The following is an 18,786-nucleotide window of genomic DNA, read 5'->3' on the forward strand; positions in this document are numbered from 1 at the left end:
TCATGCATTTTCTTCTCAGTTGTGATAACAACAGTGCCATTGAATTTCGATATCCATTCTTCACAGTTATCGCTCAATTTATGACAAGCATCAGGGGAAGCCACTCACATCCAATGGTTTGAATCTTGCACTAAGCCATGGCCTAGCCATGGTGTCAAGGGTGGATAAGCTTACCAAAGGGGCTCCTAACCACAGGATATTTGAGAACTGTAGGGAAAGTGGAAGTAGTAGCCATATTGCGGGTAGTTCTTTTCTTCCTTGAAGTTATAGACGAGCTACTAGGGGAAATAGTTACTTCATATTTTGGAGTCGTCAATGTTGAAATTCGAGTCCAAACTAAAATTTCTAATCATGTTTCATTTTATTATTTACTTCTTTTAGTTATGTCATCAAGCAAGTATGCATTCAAAAATATAGAGATTATGGTGCACAAGAGACGAGACACCATGAATTAGGCTAGATGTCAAGGCAAAACCCACAAGGGGAAAACCCACCAGTCCTTTCCTTATAGAATCTTTGTCAACAAGAGAAATCCAAGTCATAGATAAACTAACCAGAAGCTTGTTACCCACCACCAGTGGGTGACCCCATAGTAGAATTTGTTTCATAGATTTGTCTTCAGCCGACAGCCAGCAGCCCATGACAGCCACCAATGTAGTTGATGTTATGCCAGATATCTCAGCTCTTTGAGTTGTTCATATGTCCCCTCGCCCATCTGTCAAGATCGTATGTTTGAAGGTGGGCCATCCAATCCTAAATGTATGATTTTTCATTATGCAATTGGGTGCTTATGCTTGCTTTTCTTAGGCACACTTGGGTATGTATTATTGGGTGCCTTGGAAGGAGGAAGGGTTTTGACTGTAGTCTTGTTCCCTTACCTTAACTGGAGGGAGTTAATCCTCAACCCTAGTGTCGTGGTATCTCCCCTATTGGCTTGTAGCTTTAGGATGGGCACTACTTTGGAAACCCTGATTTTCGTAGCAAGGTCCCATTTTCCCGTTCCACATTTTTTGCTTCCCTTTACACATTCCATGCCCTATTTCGTCATCTTCCCTCTCTAGGTCCACATGACCACTGGGTCCATAAGGCTCTAGTACTCCCGCTCCCCTTGTCCACATGTCTGAATCGAGCCTGGAACAATGTCTCGAAGGTTGATGCAGCTAAAAAAAGAATAAAATAATAATATGGCCACATACAAATCGAAATAATACCACAAAATGCAAAAGATGGCCAGGACAATAAAATTTAGCACATAGGCAAAAGCCAAGCATGAGCTCTACCCCTTATCATTATCGCCATCACCCTAATTCCTAGGGCGGCAGGGCCCCTATGAATGCCCCTTGCATCATTAAGGAACCCATGTATGTCCCAACCCCTAGTGGGCGATGAATTTCCCCACCTTAAGGCGTTATTCACTACTATATCATACACATCATGCTCTCATATCTTAGAGCCTCGAGCCGTAAAAGAAAAGGAAAAAGGCAAATGAACAAGGGTGGAAAAACAAAGGTCGAGGTTATTCATGTACCATGATTGCTCCCTCCTACATTCATACACCCAAATATGTAGACATCCCTCATCATTACCACCCTTAAGCCCATGCCATTTGGCCTTGTGACCTTTGTGTCCCATCGACCTCATCATTATGCACATGACACCTACCACTTGAATGATGTACCTTAGACATGTCCTTCCCTTTAGGGGTTGGGAACAACTAATAGGGTTGTTTATTAAATACTACCTAGGGAGGTAACACCATTACATGCTCAACGCCCCAAATCTGGAAGGGAAGCCCGCTATGAAGTCTCATTTATGCCCTTGATTAACAAGCTTATTCACTCAATTACACTAATGAATTATTGTATCTGAAGGTCAGGAGACGCATTGGACCTTATACAGGATTGGCAGGTGATTTCATCATGGGTTGGGACACTTCACTAGGGTCCAAGTCCACCAGAGGATCATATTGACACTTGTAGGGAAAGGTTTGAGAGCCATGGGTTTCCATCATGTGACAAACCATTATCTCATGTCATGGACAACCTTAGCACCTTCAACAGTGTTGACCACTGAAGTGTACCTAAAATTTTTGAAAACTCCATTCCCGAGGATGTGTTAGAGGCTTCATGTACCATCAGAGTTCACTATACCATTAGAGTTTTTAAACTCTATTTCTTTTTCTCATGTTGTACTCAAATTCCACAAGCCCTACGGGGATGATGTAAAGTGATGCTAGTGTCATGAGTTGAGTCATGTAACAGGGCTAGGTAACTTGGGACCTTGTCATCAAATGAGTTTACTCTAGGAGGTTTTTTTAACATGGGTAATTATTAGGTACGGTTTGAGAGCCATGGGTTTCCATCATGTGACAGACCAATATCTCATGTCATGGACAACCTCAGCACCTTCAACAGTGTTGACCACTGAACTGTACCTAAAATTTTTGAAAACTCCATTCTCGAGGATGTGTTAGAGGCTTCATGTACCATCAGAGTTCATTATACCATTAGAGTTTTTAAACTCTATTTCTTTTTCTCATCTTCTTCTCATGTTGTACTCAAATTCCACAAGCCCTACGGGGATGATGTAAAGTGATGCTAGTGTCATGAGTTGAGTCATGTAACAGGAGTAGGTAACTTGGGAACTTGTCATCAAATGAGTTTACTCTACGAGGTTTTTTTTACATGGGTAATTATTAGGTACTTTCGAAGACTTAATAATTAATTGAGTTTTTTTCTCCAAGCATAACCCAAAAGTCGAAGTGTGGCTTGATGGCGAGGCCTTGGGTGAGTCCTAGTGTCTAGAGTCATTATATATTACCATACTAGATCACTCATAAAATTTCATGGAATTTGAATAGGTCTAGGGGTCAATTTTTTTAATTTCCCGCAGGGCGGAAATTTGAATAAATTTTGAATGTAAAATGTAATAAGTGATATCTAGAGAATTTGTATGGGGTATGCGTGCTTAAAATTATACCTCTCACCCTCAACTTCTACTATGACACACTTTGAGGGGTAAAAACTAAGTTTTAGACCCTCAAAACCCAATTTTCCTAAATTTTGTGGAAAACGTGGCAATAAATTTGCCCAACAATTAAACAAATTGGAGAAAATAAATATCCATACATGCTAAATCATGTGGAAATGAGGTTGAATATCATCAAAGAGTCAAAGAGTGATGTGGAATCCACCATGGACCAAGAATCAAGGAGAAACACGTGACAAAAAAGGCAAATCAAATTTCTTGGGAGAAGACAACGAGTTCGCAAGGACATATCCCACGATTTGTGGAAGCTAGCTCGAGTTTCAAGCTCAAGTCTTGAGTTTGGTTGGAGTTCACTTGAGTGAGGTGGAGAGTGGTCTCCTACCACTCCACTTCACTCTCCCACATGTCCCCTCATCTCAACGAAGTCTCCCTCATCAAGGATTGTGTGGGCCTCTAAGGAAGAAATCGAGTTGCCACTTGGAAAATTCGAATTTCATGGAGGAGCATTGGGATTGGATCCCAAATTTCTATTTAAGTGAGTAATGGGTGCTCACTATGTATTCATGTTATGAATTATTGGGCTTGAGGAAACTTTGTCATTTTGTACAATTGTATTTTGCTAATTAAACAAAGACATTGGCTATCTTCAAGTGATTTACTTCCATACTATTGTTATTGTGCTTCAATTTCTTATGCATTTGAATTCTATTAGCTTTTATTGTCATTTATTTTGGATTGATATGTGCAAGCTATCTTGCACATATCCTTGATTTAGAGTAATATTCTAGGAGTGAAATTACTAATTGAGTTTTAGAGGAATCTTTAATTTATATCACCCATTGTGTTGCTCTAACTCATTTTGTAAGTTAATATTTGTCTCCAAGTATGCAAGGAAATTTTGTTTGAATTGTGTGTAGGATCCTTTTGGGCGTGGGAGGAGTCTCACATAGATCAACTCACTCCCGAATTCAAGATTGCTCAAGACCCATCAATTTTAAATTTTAATGCTTTCATCTAAAGAAAAGCAAGAGGGGAGTTATATTTCCCATATGTTACTTGAATCATTTGTGAATTTAAATTTCATATTTTTTTTTATCCGGAGTTTTCAAAGATTACATAAGTTATTTAAGAGTAATTTTCTAGATTAGACAAGTATGGGAAACTCCCATCACTTGGTTTGGTCTCTTGTATATTTGTGTGCATTATTGTTTGTTCTTTTGCATGCTCTCTCCACTAATTTGTTGATTTGTTTTGCAACCATTGAGGAGAAAATTCAAGTTCACTTTGGCATCAAGTTGAAGGAGAGAATCTTCCAAAACTACTGATTCATCTTTGCAGGACCTTTGGCAAGCGTTGGGATCGAATTTCAAGTTAGTCATGACCCCATTTAGGGCCCATCCTGGGCTACGCCGAGTTCATTAGAATGTTGCCCCTTTTCTTTCTAGGTCGTGGGCCTTAGGAGAGACTTCTCTTTCTTCATGCTATTTCCTCTTCATTTAAATTCTTAAATTTGTATGTAATTTTGAGATTTCAAAAACGTTTTCTTGGGCCTCTTTGCATTTAGTTTGTATCAAGGAAAGTCAATAGTTAAAGAATATAATTGTAAGGATTTCCTTGAGGTTCTTTTGAGGCCTAGAGAGGCTCTCATTCTCTTGTAACACATCTAATGACAATTCCAATTTTCTTGTGAGAGCTTGGGAAATTACCCATGGCATCCCTCCTTATTTAGAAGGAGGACTTTTGTTGAGTGCATTGACTCGCATTTATATTTTCTGGCTTTCTCATTTAGTTCATTTACATGCTCTTTTGGTTGATCAATCTAACTCACATAGCATCCACATCTAATTTCACTTTCAACTTACTTTATATCTCTCAAATATTTGTATGTTGCAACCTATTACATCTCATGCACATTCTTGGAGAAAGCAAATACTTTTAAGTTTATGTGGCAAGTTTAATTTAGCAATTTGTTCTTTGGAGTAAATTGCCAAATTATGTGATGTTATTATATGCTTACTCGTTGCTTTGATCATGCATCATACATTTTGAAGCACTTTACTTTGAAACAATTTACAATCTAGCAATCATTTCATTTACTTATAAGCAAGCATTTCACTTTGGGCTACATTTTAATTGGTTTAGCTTCATTTACTTAGCATTTTTTCCATACATAATTTATTGATACATGCTCTTTATGTCAAACTTGTGCTTAAGTATATTGTTCATTGGTACATCTTTTAAGGCATTTACTTGAAGGGAGAATTTCTCACCCAGAATAGGCATTTAGTTTAAAAATTTACTAAGATAATTGCATCTCACCTTAGTTAAGTTGCATATCATTCTAAAGTAATTTCCAATTTACTTTCAAGTTCATTTATTTCATGTACTTGATGAATGGTCTCATGTCTCATTTTAGGGACATCTTAGGCTAATTCGAATTAGAAGAGGTTCATATATATAAAGCTAAGCCTCATTTGTATCAAACATCATCATCACATTTGGATATCTCTCTCTCTTGAGAATTTCGCACTTTTTCTTAGATGTCTATTGGAGATCTTTTGATGCATTTCAAAAATTTTAGGAGCTAAATTCGTTGTCTCTTAGAGATGCTATCTTGATCTTGGATTGGATATATCTCTTGTTATCTTGTAAGTAAATTTTTCTGAAAAATATTTCGTGAATAATGTCTACTGTGTGGAAATTTTGCAATTAGCTAGTTCTTCTTGTGCCCTAATTATTGAATATTATTGAAAATGTTGTTAGATTGCAAATTTGTGCATGTTACTCATTGAATAACAAGTGGATGAATGTTCCTAGTAGATTGAAATTTGATTTTCTTCCAAAAAAGTCCATAGATCTTGGGCGTGTAATTGATGAGAAGTAGGTGCTAGGGCATCGGTTTTTGGCCTCCTTCAGAAACGACTTAGCCGAATTTCAAATCACAGACTCCATGGCCCAAGGGTAAGGCACTCGTCCAAGAAAATTTCGTGGTCACCCTCCTTATTTTTTTCTCCTTCTTCAAAATTTTGGGCCCTACCCGAGACGGCTAGCTAGGGCTGCATGCGAATTGCATTAAACGAGTGATATTGCAAATCCATTTAGATAAGCTTCTGCGATGGTGTCTCCTCTAGTGGTCCTCCATGTTTGCAGTGAATCCCACAGTCGATTTGCAAGAAAACTCAAGCCCTAGCTACATCTTTGGAAGCTCATATTGAAAGTCTATGGTTGGTGGCCTTATAAAGGGTCATTTCCACATAGAGCTCAAGAAAACTTGATCATTCTTGACCCTTTCCTATCCTGGCTTGACCTAGTGATCACATTGGAGGGATTCCTCCCATGATTACTCAAAAAACCTAGGTCTCGTTTGGAATTCTTTCTAGGTCTCTCTAGTGGAGCAAAAACTCTGTTTGAAGAAGAATCAACTTGCAAAGCCCTAGGGAGGTCATGCCTCATCTTGGAAGTCTTGATCCTAGGCATACTCATTATTATTGAATATCCCTAACCCTAGGTCTAGGTATTCCTCATAAATTTTTCTTGAAGAGCCCTTGGCTTCTCTCAAAGAGTTGAGCCCTAATTGAGTCTCTCTTTGAATGGGCCTTGGAAATCACTTCACATCTTGTCATTGATCCATTCATTTCAATTGATTTCTTCCATATCGGGACTCCTCCTAGCAATGAAAGTTCGTAAAGAGCAGGGGGCACTGACTAAGGTGACAGTGGATCTTTGTCCCATTGTTGGCATTTGGTCTAGTAGTTGCTCCTTAGGTACCCCTCCTCGGACCTCTGCTAGATTGTGTAGCAATAAAGCCCAAGTGCCAAGTCAGCCCTCCATGAAGCAATAGCCTTTAACAGTCCACAAGAAGTATGTCACAAGTCTGTCCAAGATATGCCACATGTTTGTCCTTAACACTGCTCATAAATTTTGCATGGTTGGCCTCAGAAAATGTCCTTTCTGTCTCAAAGATGGTGTACAAACTGCCACATAGATGCTCTACGAACTTCCTCAGAGATAGTTTACGAACTGCCACAAAGATGCTCTACAAACTGCCTGAAAGATAGTGTATGAACTGCCACAGAGAAGCTCTATGAACTGCCTCAGAGATGCACGCATGCTTCAAAGATATAGTGCTTGTAGGGAGCTTGCATTCTTCAAATATATTAGTCCTTATGTAGCTCGCATTCCATAGATATAATAGTTTGAATTCTTTTCAACAAATAAGATCCGAATTTGTTGCCAAATGGCACAAAATAGATGCCAATATATAGTTGTTTCCATGTCCGACAAGGTGCCTCTAAAGGCTGAGCCTACTTGACTTCTGGAGGGCCGACCTAGTCAACCTGGGGACATAAAGTATATTTTAAAAATTCAATTTTTCTTTTCTTTTCAATGTCCAAATGGGACATGATAATATTCTTTTTCTTTTGACTCAAATAAATTCTTTTTTTTACTCTTTTACAAAATCATAATGACAAATATACATTATGAAGACTGAACCTAGTTACAACTTCAACAGTCCCTCTTAACTAGGGAGGTATTCATAATGACTCATCAAGATATTCTCAAGTTGAAATATTCATATAATAAAGGATCCATATTGATAAGCATCATTGATAATAACATCAACATAACCAGCATTGTCAAATTACCAAGGCCTTAACAAGTGAGCTCTATCTATCCACTAGATCAGAGCACAATGTTGGGAGGCATTTTATAGGACACCACACTGCCTCTTTAAGGCACATACTCCACCTAGGTTCACCAAAGTAGGTCCTCCACAAGACCATTTCCTACTTATCCCAAGGAAAATTTAGTCCACCAGACCATCTTTAATCAAGTTCATGTACTTGAATTATGCAAGCATGATGGAAGGAGGGAACTGCAAGGACCCTGAACATGGTAATCAAGTTGGATCCTTGGGCACTTTGATGCATAAAGTAAGATTTATGTGAAGAATGGTCGTGTGAACGTGGATGCCCAGCTGAGAAAGTCGTCATGAGGAGCCGATTGATGAAAAGGAAGGATTGATAGCAGCATATGGAAGAATTTGTAGTACATAAAACCGATGCATGATGTAGCAATCATCTAGCAGGTATAAAGATCATGCTGCAAGCTGGATTATGATACGAAAGGATCATTCAAGGATCCTTCTTGGTGTTGTCATGAAGTGATTTCTTCATGTTGGGAAGAATGACCATGATGGTATCACTATTATTGTCTACTCTCTCTAGTTTGGAGCAAGATTCTTAGAAGCTTGTTGGTACAGTTGCAGCATGATGGACCTCATCTTGAAGATGAGGAGAAATTTGAAGAAGGCTAGATGCTCGGCTAAGATATGCATGTTTTATGGATCAAATTTTCAGTTTGCAGTCAGAACAATAAGTTTGATTACATTAGCACAGTATGTTTTGAACAACGAAGTTCTTCATCCGATGAAATCTCTTGAAAAGTGACATTCCGGTGAAGACTCCTCAGATGACAATGATTAGATGCATGAACGTAGACCATGATGTTAAAGAAGATAAAGACATGACATCCTTATCCGATGCGACTCTGATGGTTCGATACAGTTTTGCTACCTAAAGAAGATGCTTTGCAGGAATATTATGCGACAGACAAGCATGATATGATTGTGGCTCAATTGCAGAAATTGAGAGGATAACTTTGGCAGTCTAAGTCCAAAGGATACATGAAATTAACAGGAAAGGTAGCAAGTTGTTGATGGTTTGATGATCATGTCTTGGCAAAATTACTTTCCTGAAGTTCAGAGAGAGTCACGTTCGAGCTCTATGATGATTGAGGATGCAATTGATATAGAATGATGGAACGGAAGGTGATGACGAGGAACCTGTATTGATGGAGGGCTCCATGTAGAAGCTCTGAGAGCTACTATCATGATCTTAAAGATCAAGTAGTTGTTGATGGATGCATCTCCCTTATTGAGAGGGAGCTCTGGTTGCATTCCCTTGTGTGTGGGGAATGGGTATATCCTCTTGGTTGAGAGAGAATGATGATGATGGACACTCCTCCCTAGTTAAGAGGGAGTGACAGATATAGTTCTCTACTTCATGTGTCATGCACTAGACCAAGACTAACAACCGTAAGTCTTAGTGAAGACCATGAGGAGAGAATGAGATCCAGAGGATTGGGTAACCATCTGAGACTAATACTCCTTGTGGATTGAGAATCCAAGATATGTAGTAGACTCGGGACTGACACTCTTTGAGGATCTGACAAGGTATCCAAGAGAAGAGTGGTCGAAGAGGACCGATATTCTTTGAGGATTGGGAATCCAAGATAAGAATATTCCTAAAAGGACATACCTTGTGAACATCTGGATGGGGTATGTGCCTTAGAGGTGTGGTGGTGTCCCAGATAAAGCCTCCCAGCATAATGCTCTCATATGAGGTTGAGCTTGTATAGTAGACCTAATAGACAGTGTTGGTTGTGATAATAATGATGTTCATGCTTACAAGATGGCTTACCAATCTGACTCTTCTTATGAGAACTTTTCAATGGAAGTATTGTCCTTGTACCGCTGGTCAATTATGAATACCTCCATAGTTAAGAGGGAGTGTTGAAGATGTAACTAGTGTGGGTCTTCATAATTGTATTTGAGTCATGACTTAATGTAATCATTGTAATTGTCAAAAAAAGAAAAAAGGAAATGTGTTTTGTAAAAGAAAATTTATTTATTGTAAATGGGTTTCTTCCCATGGTTATTTATTCTAGATCTAGCACCCATTGTGTCTCTAGGCCCTAGGGAATCAAGTCAAAGTCATAATGTTAAAGACCCTTAAGGGCTCTTGTACCAAGAAAAAGAGAAAATTATTATGTCTAGAAGCCTCCAAGGAGCAGGTCGTCCAGCCCTAAAATTCAGCCTTGAAGAGGCTCTTGCACCTAAGAGAAAGGTTATTTAAAGAGGTGGACTCAACCTTTTTTTAACACACTTGTGAGCTCGATCTTCGTGTGGATGTCTAAGGCAAGAAGGGTGGTGCGAAGAGGAACAGAAGGCAGGATCTCTCTCTGTTTGTTTTGGGACGAATTTTTCTCTCCTTAGTGCGAGTTTCTGTGGAAATCTAGGGTTTCCACAGGTCCAATTTTGTGCAGGAAGAGCAGCAGAGGAACAGATCTTTGTCTTGGGTCGCTGGCCTGATCTTCGTGGGTTATCTTGTGTCTTGGTCTTGGAAGTCTTCATTGAAAGGGATTCTATAAGAAGAGGAAGTTCTCTAGGTTTTCCCTTTGTGGATTTTTCCCTGGCTTGGAGCCCATTTTTGGTCTCCCTATTGTTTGCATTGTGATCTTCTTGTTTGGCATTTGTCTTAATGATGAACAGAAGTTAATAATGATGATGTACTAATTATAATCACAAGCACTTGTCAAAATTAAAGACAAATATGTAATAAAACCCTAATCAAACTCTGCCCTAGATTTCTCAACACAAATAAACCCACCCAATGTGATGAGCTAAGTTGCACGAAACGGGGAAACGGGTACGAGTTTCTGAAACGGGAAGCGATACGAAACGCGACCTACCCAAATTTTGGAAACGGGGAAACGCGAATATATATATATATATATATATATTGAAAATATTTAAATATATATATATATATGTGCAATCATAAAGCATAAATGATACATTATAATTTATTACACTTAAACATTAAGATTTAATTTACATCACATTTACTCATGAATGATCACATAATGAAAATAAAAATATCAGAATATCCAAAAGCAACCTTTATTATATATCCAAATCTCAAAATCAGCCTTTATTTATATTAATATATGAGGCTGCAAGTACAATAAAGACTATAAGGCTGCAAGAGAGAGATCCAAATCAGGATTTTCTGCATCCACATCCCATTCTTTAGAAGGACCACTATTGTATTGGGAGTCTCCTCCTACATAGTCGAACGACCTTAGTGCTCTTGATTAAATACACATTTCATACCCTAGTACTCTACATGATCTTGATTATTGGGAGTTTCCCCTGCATAGAGGGCTTGGTTCTCTTGATTAAATACAAGTTCCATACCCTAGTACATGATAAAATCCAATGGAAACATTGCAATCCCTCCAATCCTGAAATCCTGAAAAACAAATAAGTCTGCTGGATTTTGAGTGAGATCTAAAATTCTACTTTCTCCATATGAAATCCAATGAGGGCGAAACCACTCTCAAACATCCTGAGTCATTTCATGGTAATGTTAAAAATTTAAGTAAAAGGATGAAAATGAAAAATAAAGGAGAATATCACTTTTACTTTAAGAATTTAAAATTACCATGAACTGCATATCCCTCAAACTCCCTAATGAACTGCATATCAACACTAGGGCAAAAATTCACTTTTATAACTTTAGACACGCATCTAGAAGCAACAAGAAGTCACTAACATACCCTAAAAGTAAATTGAAAAAAAAAAAAATTAAAAAAAAAAAAAAACACAAGTTAATGAGGAAACGTGGGTCGTACGGCCCTGAAACGCGTTTCCGGCCGTACTGGCCACGTTTCCATTTCGGGAAACGTGGCAGTACGGCCGGAAACGCGTTTCACGGACGTACCAAACGCGTTTCCGTGTTTCGTACCCGTTTACGTACGGAAACGGACCTCTATACCACGTTTCCTGCAACATAGGTAATGAGTTATTGCAGATAATGCATTTGATTGCAAAGTCACAGGCTTGATTATTGAGAGTAAGTATATTCACATTTTTTGGACTCCTTGCATTGTCCATAATTTAAAGCTAATTTTGGAAGAGTTTGAGGCTAGCATTCCATGTCTTAAGGAGCTTACAAGGTTGGATAGGAACATCATAAACTTCATAACCAGCCACTACCAATCTCAAGCAATATTTCAAGGATTCTCGAAGTTGGAGTTGTTGAAAGTTGAAAGACAAATATACTTAAAACTCATCATGTTGCACTGCCTTGTAGAGGTAAAATCTGCATTAGTGTGTCACCTGTGTATGGTAATCATTGAGATTTAGAATGTTTGCATTACAGTCAGATTGGAAGAGGGTAAATACAATGCATAGATTGTTGGTCAATGAGAATTGCTCTAAAATAAAAGCTCAAGCAACCCTTTCTTGGGAGAGGTTTAATATGAAATGGATGTTATCCTTGAGAGAACAACAGGAATCATTTCACAAGAAGTTGCCTCTATTTTGTTGACACTAGTTTTGCAGAGCTTATGAACTCAATTGTAATCCAGAGGTGGAACTAGTTCAACGTTCTGATGCACACTTTAGCACATGCCTTGAATCCAAAATTTTATGATGGAAGGCCCTGCAGAAGGATAGGGAGGTGGCCAATAGAGTGAAAAATGCCTTCATGGGAATATTTCCAGCTTCTCTACAAATTGAGTTGAAAGAAGGTTTTGCTAATTTTACTGCTGGATTGGATAAATATTCGAACATATTAGTTTTGTATGTGCCCTGAATCCAATTTGATGGTGCATGTCTCATAGAGCAAATGGTGTACATTTGCAAACCCTTGTCACTCATATTCTTTCACCATTGGCAAGTTCTTCATCAATTGAAAGGAACTGGAGCACCTTTATTCATTTTGTAAAGTGCAACAAGTTGGGAGAAATGTTGTTATCCTCCCCACCTGAGTTCAATTCCCTCTTGATATGTTGAGTGCATAATGAGTATATCCGTGTAATGGCTTTGAGCCTTGTTTTCTCAGACTCCCACGAAAACCAAAACATGTATATTCCCGATCCTTATGAGGAATATAAAGATGTTTCTTTAAGGAAAAGAAAAGTTGGGATCACAGAAGAATGAGGATCTTGTCTGTGTACATTTGAAACTTCACCTTATGTCTTGTGGGGGTGAAGAGTATACAAGAAAGCCTCATAAAGAGAGGAATGTGGATCTACAATCCCCTTACTTGGATGTCTTTCTCACTGCACTACAATAATGATGAAATTATAAGCACTTCATCCAATCCATGATCCTCTGTTATCTTGTTCTATTTTTGTTGATGAAGATGAAGATGAGATGGATAACTATTAGCTTATGTCGTATGTAGGCACATATAGCCTCATATACTTTTTAATAAATATCCTTGTATAAAAAAGCATTTTTTGTATTTTGCATAATGAAATCATCTATGGGAGTTCATGTAAACAAGGTTTTCCTACTAAATTGTCATTTATGCCTATTACTTATTTTTATCATTTTATTGCAATTTTCAAGATAATGCGTTCATTAAACAAGAATATTTTTGAAATATTTATATTTTTTAATTTTATAAATACCATGTTTCCTTGGTTCCAAATTTTTGGGGTTCAGGTTTCCGTGTGATACACATTTCCACGTTTTGTTCAACTTAGGCAGGACATAATTGTGCCTATTACCAAGATTTATTTCATACATGCTGCCCAAAAGAATGTCCTCAAATTTAAAACTTCACTAATTTTCTACATTTTTCATTTAAGTGAAAAGTGTGGGTTAACAGTTTTTTCTCAGAACAGAATGGAAAAACTAAAACCAATAGCAAATATTGTGTTAAACAATACAAGGGAATGAAAATAGAACCTGGAAAGTGACTCTTGCAGAAAAACTCCATCCATGCTGACTCGATCTACAAGCTCATTAAATAAGGGTGCCAAATCACAGGCCTGTTTCCAACAGCCTTCTGGAAAAGGTGTTGGCAAGAGAGCAAACGGAGCATGCACCAACCCAACACCCGGGATTTGTCCAGAACCCTACATTTAAATTACATATACAAGAAAAGTTTTAATTAGGATAAAAAAATCAATAGGCTGTTAAAAAATATCTATATTGTATAAAATTGCTAACGTATTCATTATATATTGTGGGTTTGATCTTGCTTAGTCAAAAAAGAGTAAATGGCATGTAAAAAGTGCCAAGCATATTACAGAAAAAACCCCATGCATTTGCTAAAAAAGAGTGGAAAGAATAAAATTATTTATGATATATAAAAATGGAAATTATCCCAACACTAAAGTGAATTGATCTCTCCATAAAAACAATCATTAAACCATTTGTCATTGAATCATGTTGTTTCTAGGGCAGCCTAGGATTTATTAGAAGCAATGATACAATTTATGCAATAATTTCAGTTCAAGAATTGGTGTTACAAAAAGAAATTTACCAACGTAACAAAAACAGAAAATTATATTTTGAAAAATAAAAAATAAAAAATCAGAGTATTCATTCATGGGATTGATATTTCATTGGTATTATAAGTAAATGATATGCAAATACCTGATGTGATTGCAAAGGATTGCAATGTGGAACAGATAATACCTGTACAGCCCTATCGCCAACCACAAGGCCATGTAAGGAAGCCCACACGAGTGCATCTTGCAGAAGCTCCTTTGCCAATACTGGAGAGATGTCCTCAAAAGGGGAAATGCCCTTGTTGGAATCAACTGCTAACTCTTTCTCATACCTCTCAGACTCCATTTCCTTGATCTTGAGTTGGTCCACAAACTGAAATTGGAAAGACAATAGAGATCTAAAGTGAATGATATGTCCAACACTGAAACGGATGCAAGGTCATCAATAAGCAGAAAATGAAGAAAATAGGCATTCACTTAATAATGAAAATTATGAAATATCTATCATAACTAACCAAAGTATAAATATGAAGCCTCATATAAGAGAAGTTAGATCATACTCCACAGGTAGTTTAAGTAAAATGACTTTAATGAACATTTTATTTCATGCTAGAAGTGAATCAAAATAACATAAAACATTTCATGCAGCATTTCCATTTAAAAGAAAAGGAGCAATAGGCAAGAGAGACTTATTTTTTTTAATTATGTTTTCATCAGACTTAGGAATCAAAAGTAACTCCACACTTAATAGGTGCCCACATTCTCTCCATGAGCAAGGAGATTGAGACCAACCATATGTAACAAGGAATTGCCCCTTCACATTGACTTCTTTTTTGGACCTTCCATTAGATGGTCCATCTTAAAAGTTCTCTTCATCCTATGCAACAACTATTTAACTTGAATAATGAAACACCTTTTTATGCTAAGATTGTGGACACTGGAACACTGGGCTAGAAAGTGAGATCATTTTTTATTTACCTGTATTTAGAGCAGATTAATGAAATTGTTAGGTAATGGAGGTTTTAGGCAACTGCATAAACTTTTTAAAGCATTTTTTAATGATATATGACAATTATCACCACAACAGCATGAGAAGGTTCAGTCCCAAACTTCTGTTTTCTGGTTGAGATATATTTCTTGTAGAATCTCTATGGCTAAGCTGCTGACGGGCATATCTATGCCATCAAAATCACCCAGTACTTGCACCTTCTTCTTCAAGAAATAGATCCACATTTTGTGAGAGAAGTCATCCACAAAAATTGCATAGTATAAGTATCCTCCTAATGATGTTACGGGCAATATACCAGATAGATCAGAATGGACCAATTAAAGAATGTCAGTAGTTTGACTTTCACTTGAGGGGAATGGTCCCCTAGTAAGATTTCCAGCTGCACAAGCTTGACAAACATCTTCATGATTTATGTTGAACTCAGGCATAGTTGTGACCATCTTCCTTGCCCCAGGTAAGGCTTTGTGATGAAAGTGAGCAAATCTTAGGTGCCATAATTCAGATTGACGAGAAGTATCACAAGTCATAGCTCCCAAAGGACTTCCTCCAACTTGATAGAGCCCTTCAACCCTAAATCCAAGTGTAAATTCATCTTTAAGGTTTTTTTGCCAAATACGTATCTTTCCATCAATGAATGCTACCTTGAAGCCTTTATCTTCCATCGCAGAAATAGACACCAGGTTCTTCTTCAAATCAGGTACATACAATACTTCTTGTAGATGAAGGGTTTGACCTTGATTTAACTGAAGAGTGACAGTCCCTATCCCTTTCACGGGTTAGGGCCTAATTCTGTCACACATGCAAAGAAAGGAGGGCAGTTCTGCAGTCACATCAGATCAACAAGTTCAGCAACCTAATCAAGTTTGATTGGGCTAGGAAAATACATCTAATAAAGCATCCATCTCTAGCGAAGAAGAGGACACCTAAAGCGAAGGAAGGAAGCAAGTAAAAGGGCTCATTTCAAGCCCTAGATCAGCCACATGTGCGAAGAATTCAGATCTGCAATAAGGTAAGAGGATCAGCCTCTCAACTTGGAAATATCACATCAAGGAAGGTCTCATTCTCTAGCCTAAGTGTCAAGGAAAAGGAAGATTGCCAAGCAAAGTAGAGAAGGAAAGGAAGACTCCAAAGAAGAGGTCTCTAAGGAGACCTAGGGTTTCTGCAGTTGCCGGAAAGAGAGCCCTCAATTGCCGGAAGAAGTGCAAAGGAAGAGATCAAGATGCAAAAAGGAAGAAGGCATTGATTGAAGAACAAAAGAAAGAGAGACGGTGTCTTGTGCTTGGAGGATCTACTAGTCAAGGGTCTATGGTTTGGCATTGTCAATTGAAGGTTCAATAAGATAAATTTGCAGAAGGGTTTACTTCTCTAGGAGAGAGAGGTTTTGCCTTGGCAGAGAGCCAACATCTTGTGTTCTTGTCTCTTTTGTTTTGGTAACTATTTGATAAAGTAAGAAGAATACACACTAATAATAATAAGAGAAGATTGTGCTATTAAGAAAAGTAAAAGTACTTCACAAATTGTTATCATCGTCAAAAGAATCTCACTATAACCGAGATGCCCTGGATTCTTCAACATGGTATCAGAGCTAAGGTGACCCATCAAGGAAGGGCATCTCAAGAACACATAGAAAATTGAAGCATCAAGATCAAGAAGTAACGGCACACAAAGATTGAAACATTAGATCTACAAGCAAGGGTTCCAAATCCATCAAAGTCAAGGAGGATTACCATCTCCTCTCCTAGATCCATCAAGAAGGACTACCAGCCTGCAAACAAAGAAAGAAGAAAAGCCTTCCATCTAAAGGCTTCTACAACAGCTTCTACAAGAAGGTTCATCCAAGAAGGGTTTACATCAAAGACTCATCATCTTCAAAGGAAGGTACTTAGATCTAGGCCCATCATTGAAGATCTCCACATCTACACATTGAGAAGTTTTCATCAACAAGCAGATCTATCACAAGGTACCTTGAAGGAAGCATCTTGAAGAACTCCAAGATCCAAGAAACTGAGACTTCATTCATCAAGAAAGCAGCAAGATATCCTCTTCACCAACACTCTCAAGTAAGTATTTTTATGTACTCTTCTCAAAATATCAAAATGTCTTTTTGGAAGGAAAGCAACAAATTGGTTGGGACTCTTAATTTCCTTGCATGGAAAAGGAGGATTGATCTACTTCTCAAAGAAAATGAACTTCTGGACTACATCAAAGGGAGTGTCATTGTTTCTACTAAGGAACAAACTCAAGCCCTAGCAAAGTTTAATAAGGATGAAACAAGGGCTCAAAGGATTCTGATAGAATCCATCAAGGATCCTCTCATTCCTTATCTTTCTAAACTTGAAACATCTAAAAAAAAATCTATGATAGGTTGGTGGAGCTATTCTCAGTTACTATAGCTGGAGAAGTGATATCGTTGCGTAATGAACTATATAAAATGAAGATATCCAAGGAAGAAGGAATAGCTACCTACTTCATGAAGGTCACTAAGATGAGAGACCAGCTACAAGAACTGGGAGAAATTATGTCAGACAGGGAGATGACTATTGTGGTGCTCAATGCATTACCTAAGGAATGGGGCAACTTCACATCAAGTATATATGCCAAGAAGGAAGCTACCCCGCTAAATGAACTTTGGTCTCTATGCAAAATTGAGGAGACTAGACTCACAGCCAAAGGTAATGAGGGATCAAAGGAGAAGGCATTTGCTGTTATGGCCAAGATAAATGGGAAATTTGGCAAGTTTGGTCCACGGAGAAAGGGTAAAAGAGATATGTCCAAAGTCCAATGCTTTGGCTGCCAAAAGTATGGACACTATAAGAGGGATTGTCCTAAGTTCAAAAAGGACAACAATAAGAGGAAACGAGAAGAAGAAGTCCACATTACACAAGAAGTAAAAGAAGAAGATAAGAAGCAGAAGGAGGACCCTCTGGATCTCTACTATGATTAAGATCAACTTCTTCACATAAGTCTTCTTTAAAGTTTTGGGTATCATAGGAACATGTAGCAATAGGATAGAATGCATGATTTATGAGAATGGCATCTTCAGGAATATAGGAGCATTATGTAGAGATAGCTCAAATCAAGATATTCATGTAGGAAGGATCTAGCCATTGAATGACCTCATCAATGCATAAAGGAATGATCATGATCAAGAAGAATAATCTTAGAAGGCCACTATCATCAGCAGAAAGGAGCATTCGCAAGATGAGGACTACAAGGATCCTCCAGTGAAATCTTCAATAAAGGGTTCATGACTTTAAGGAAAAAGAAGATGTCTTGACAAGAATTCCACTTATGGGGATTCAAGAAAGGATGATATGTAGGCAAGGAAAGATGTAGCAAAGCAAAGAAAATTGAGGTAATCTCAATCTAGGAAACTATCAAAGGAAGCTAAGATGATTAAGGAAAGAACTAAGATGAGGTATGTATGCATCTATGTTTTTCAAGTCATGTCATCATTTGTATCAATGAGCATGGGAAATTGTTCTGTAGCATGGTCAAGGACAGTGTAGATCTCTTTCATTGAAGAAAGTGTACAAAGGCATGATTCACTCACTAATAAAGGTCAACATGAGAAATGTCCTCATATGGAGTATGAGATGGTTGACAAAGAAAATCTATAAAGAAGCATATGAGAAAAAGAGATCATGGATAAAAGGACACCATGGACAATAGGAATCAACATCTGACAGATTTGT

General features: G+C 37.8%; 1 protein-coding gene across 4 annotated transcripts in view; it reads right to left on the reverse strand.

Annotated features, from left to right (window-relative positions):
- The window catches only part of GSH2 (glutathione synthetase 2), a 165,014-nt gene that overhangs the window by 83,415 nt on the left and 62,813 nt on the right, over positions 1 to 18,786 (reverse strand). For all 4 annotated transcript variants that reach the window (XM_089459450.1, XM_089459449.1, XM_089459451.1 and 1 more), the window contains 2 exons: positions 14,270 to 14,455; positions 13,535 to 13,704 (listed from right to left, as the gene is read on the reverse strand). In XM_089459450.1, the coding sequence (XP_089315576.1) occupies positions 13,535 to 13,704; positions 14,270 to 14,428 (329 nt within the window). In that variant the 5' untranslated portion in view covers positions 14,429 to 14,455. The remainder of the gene's footprint in view (positions 1 to 13,534; positions 13,705 to 14,269; positions 14,456 to 18,786) is intronic.

This window comes from Pinus tabuliformis, chromosome 7 (assembly GCF_031772625.1).
Source record: "Pinus tabuliformis cultivar Carrire ecotype Pingquan chromosome 7, CPIR1, whole genome shotgun sequence".
NCBI lineage: Eukaryota > Viridiplantae > Streptophyta > Pinopsida > Pinales > Pinaceae > Pinus > Pinus tabuliformis.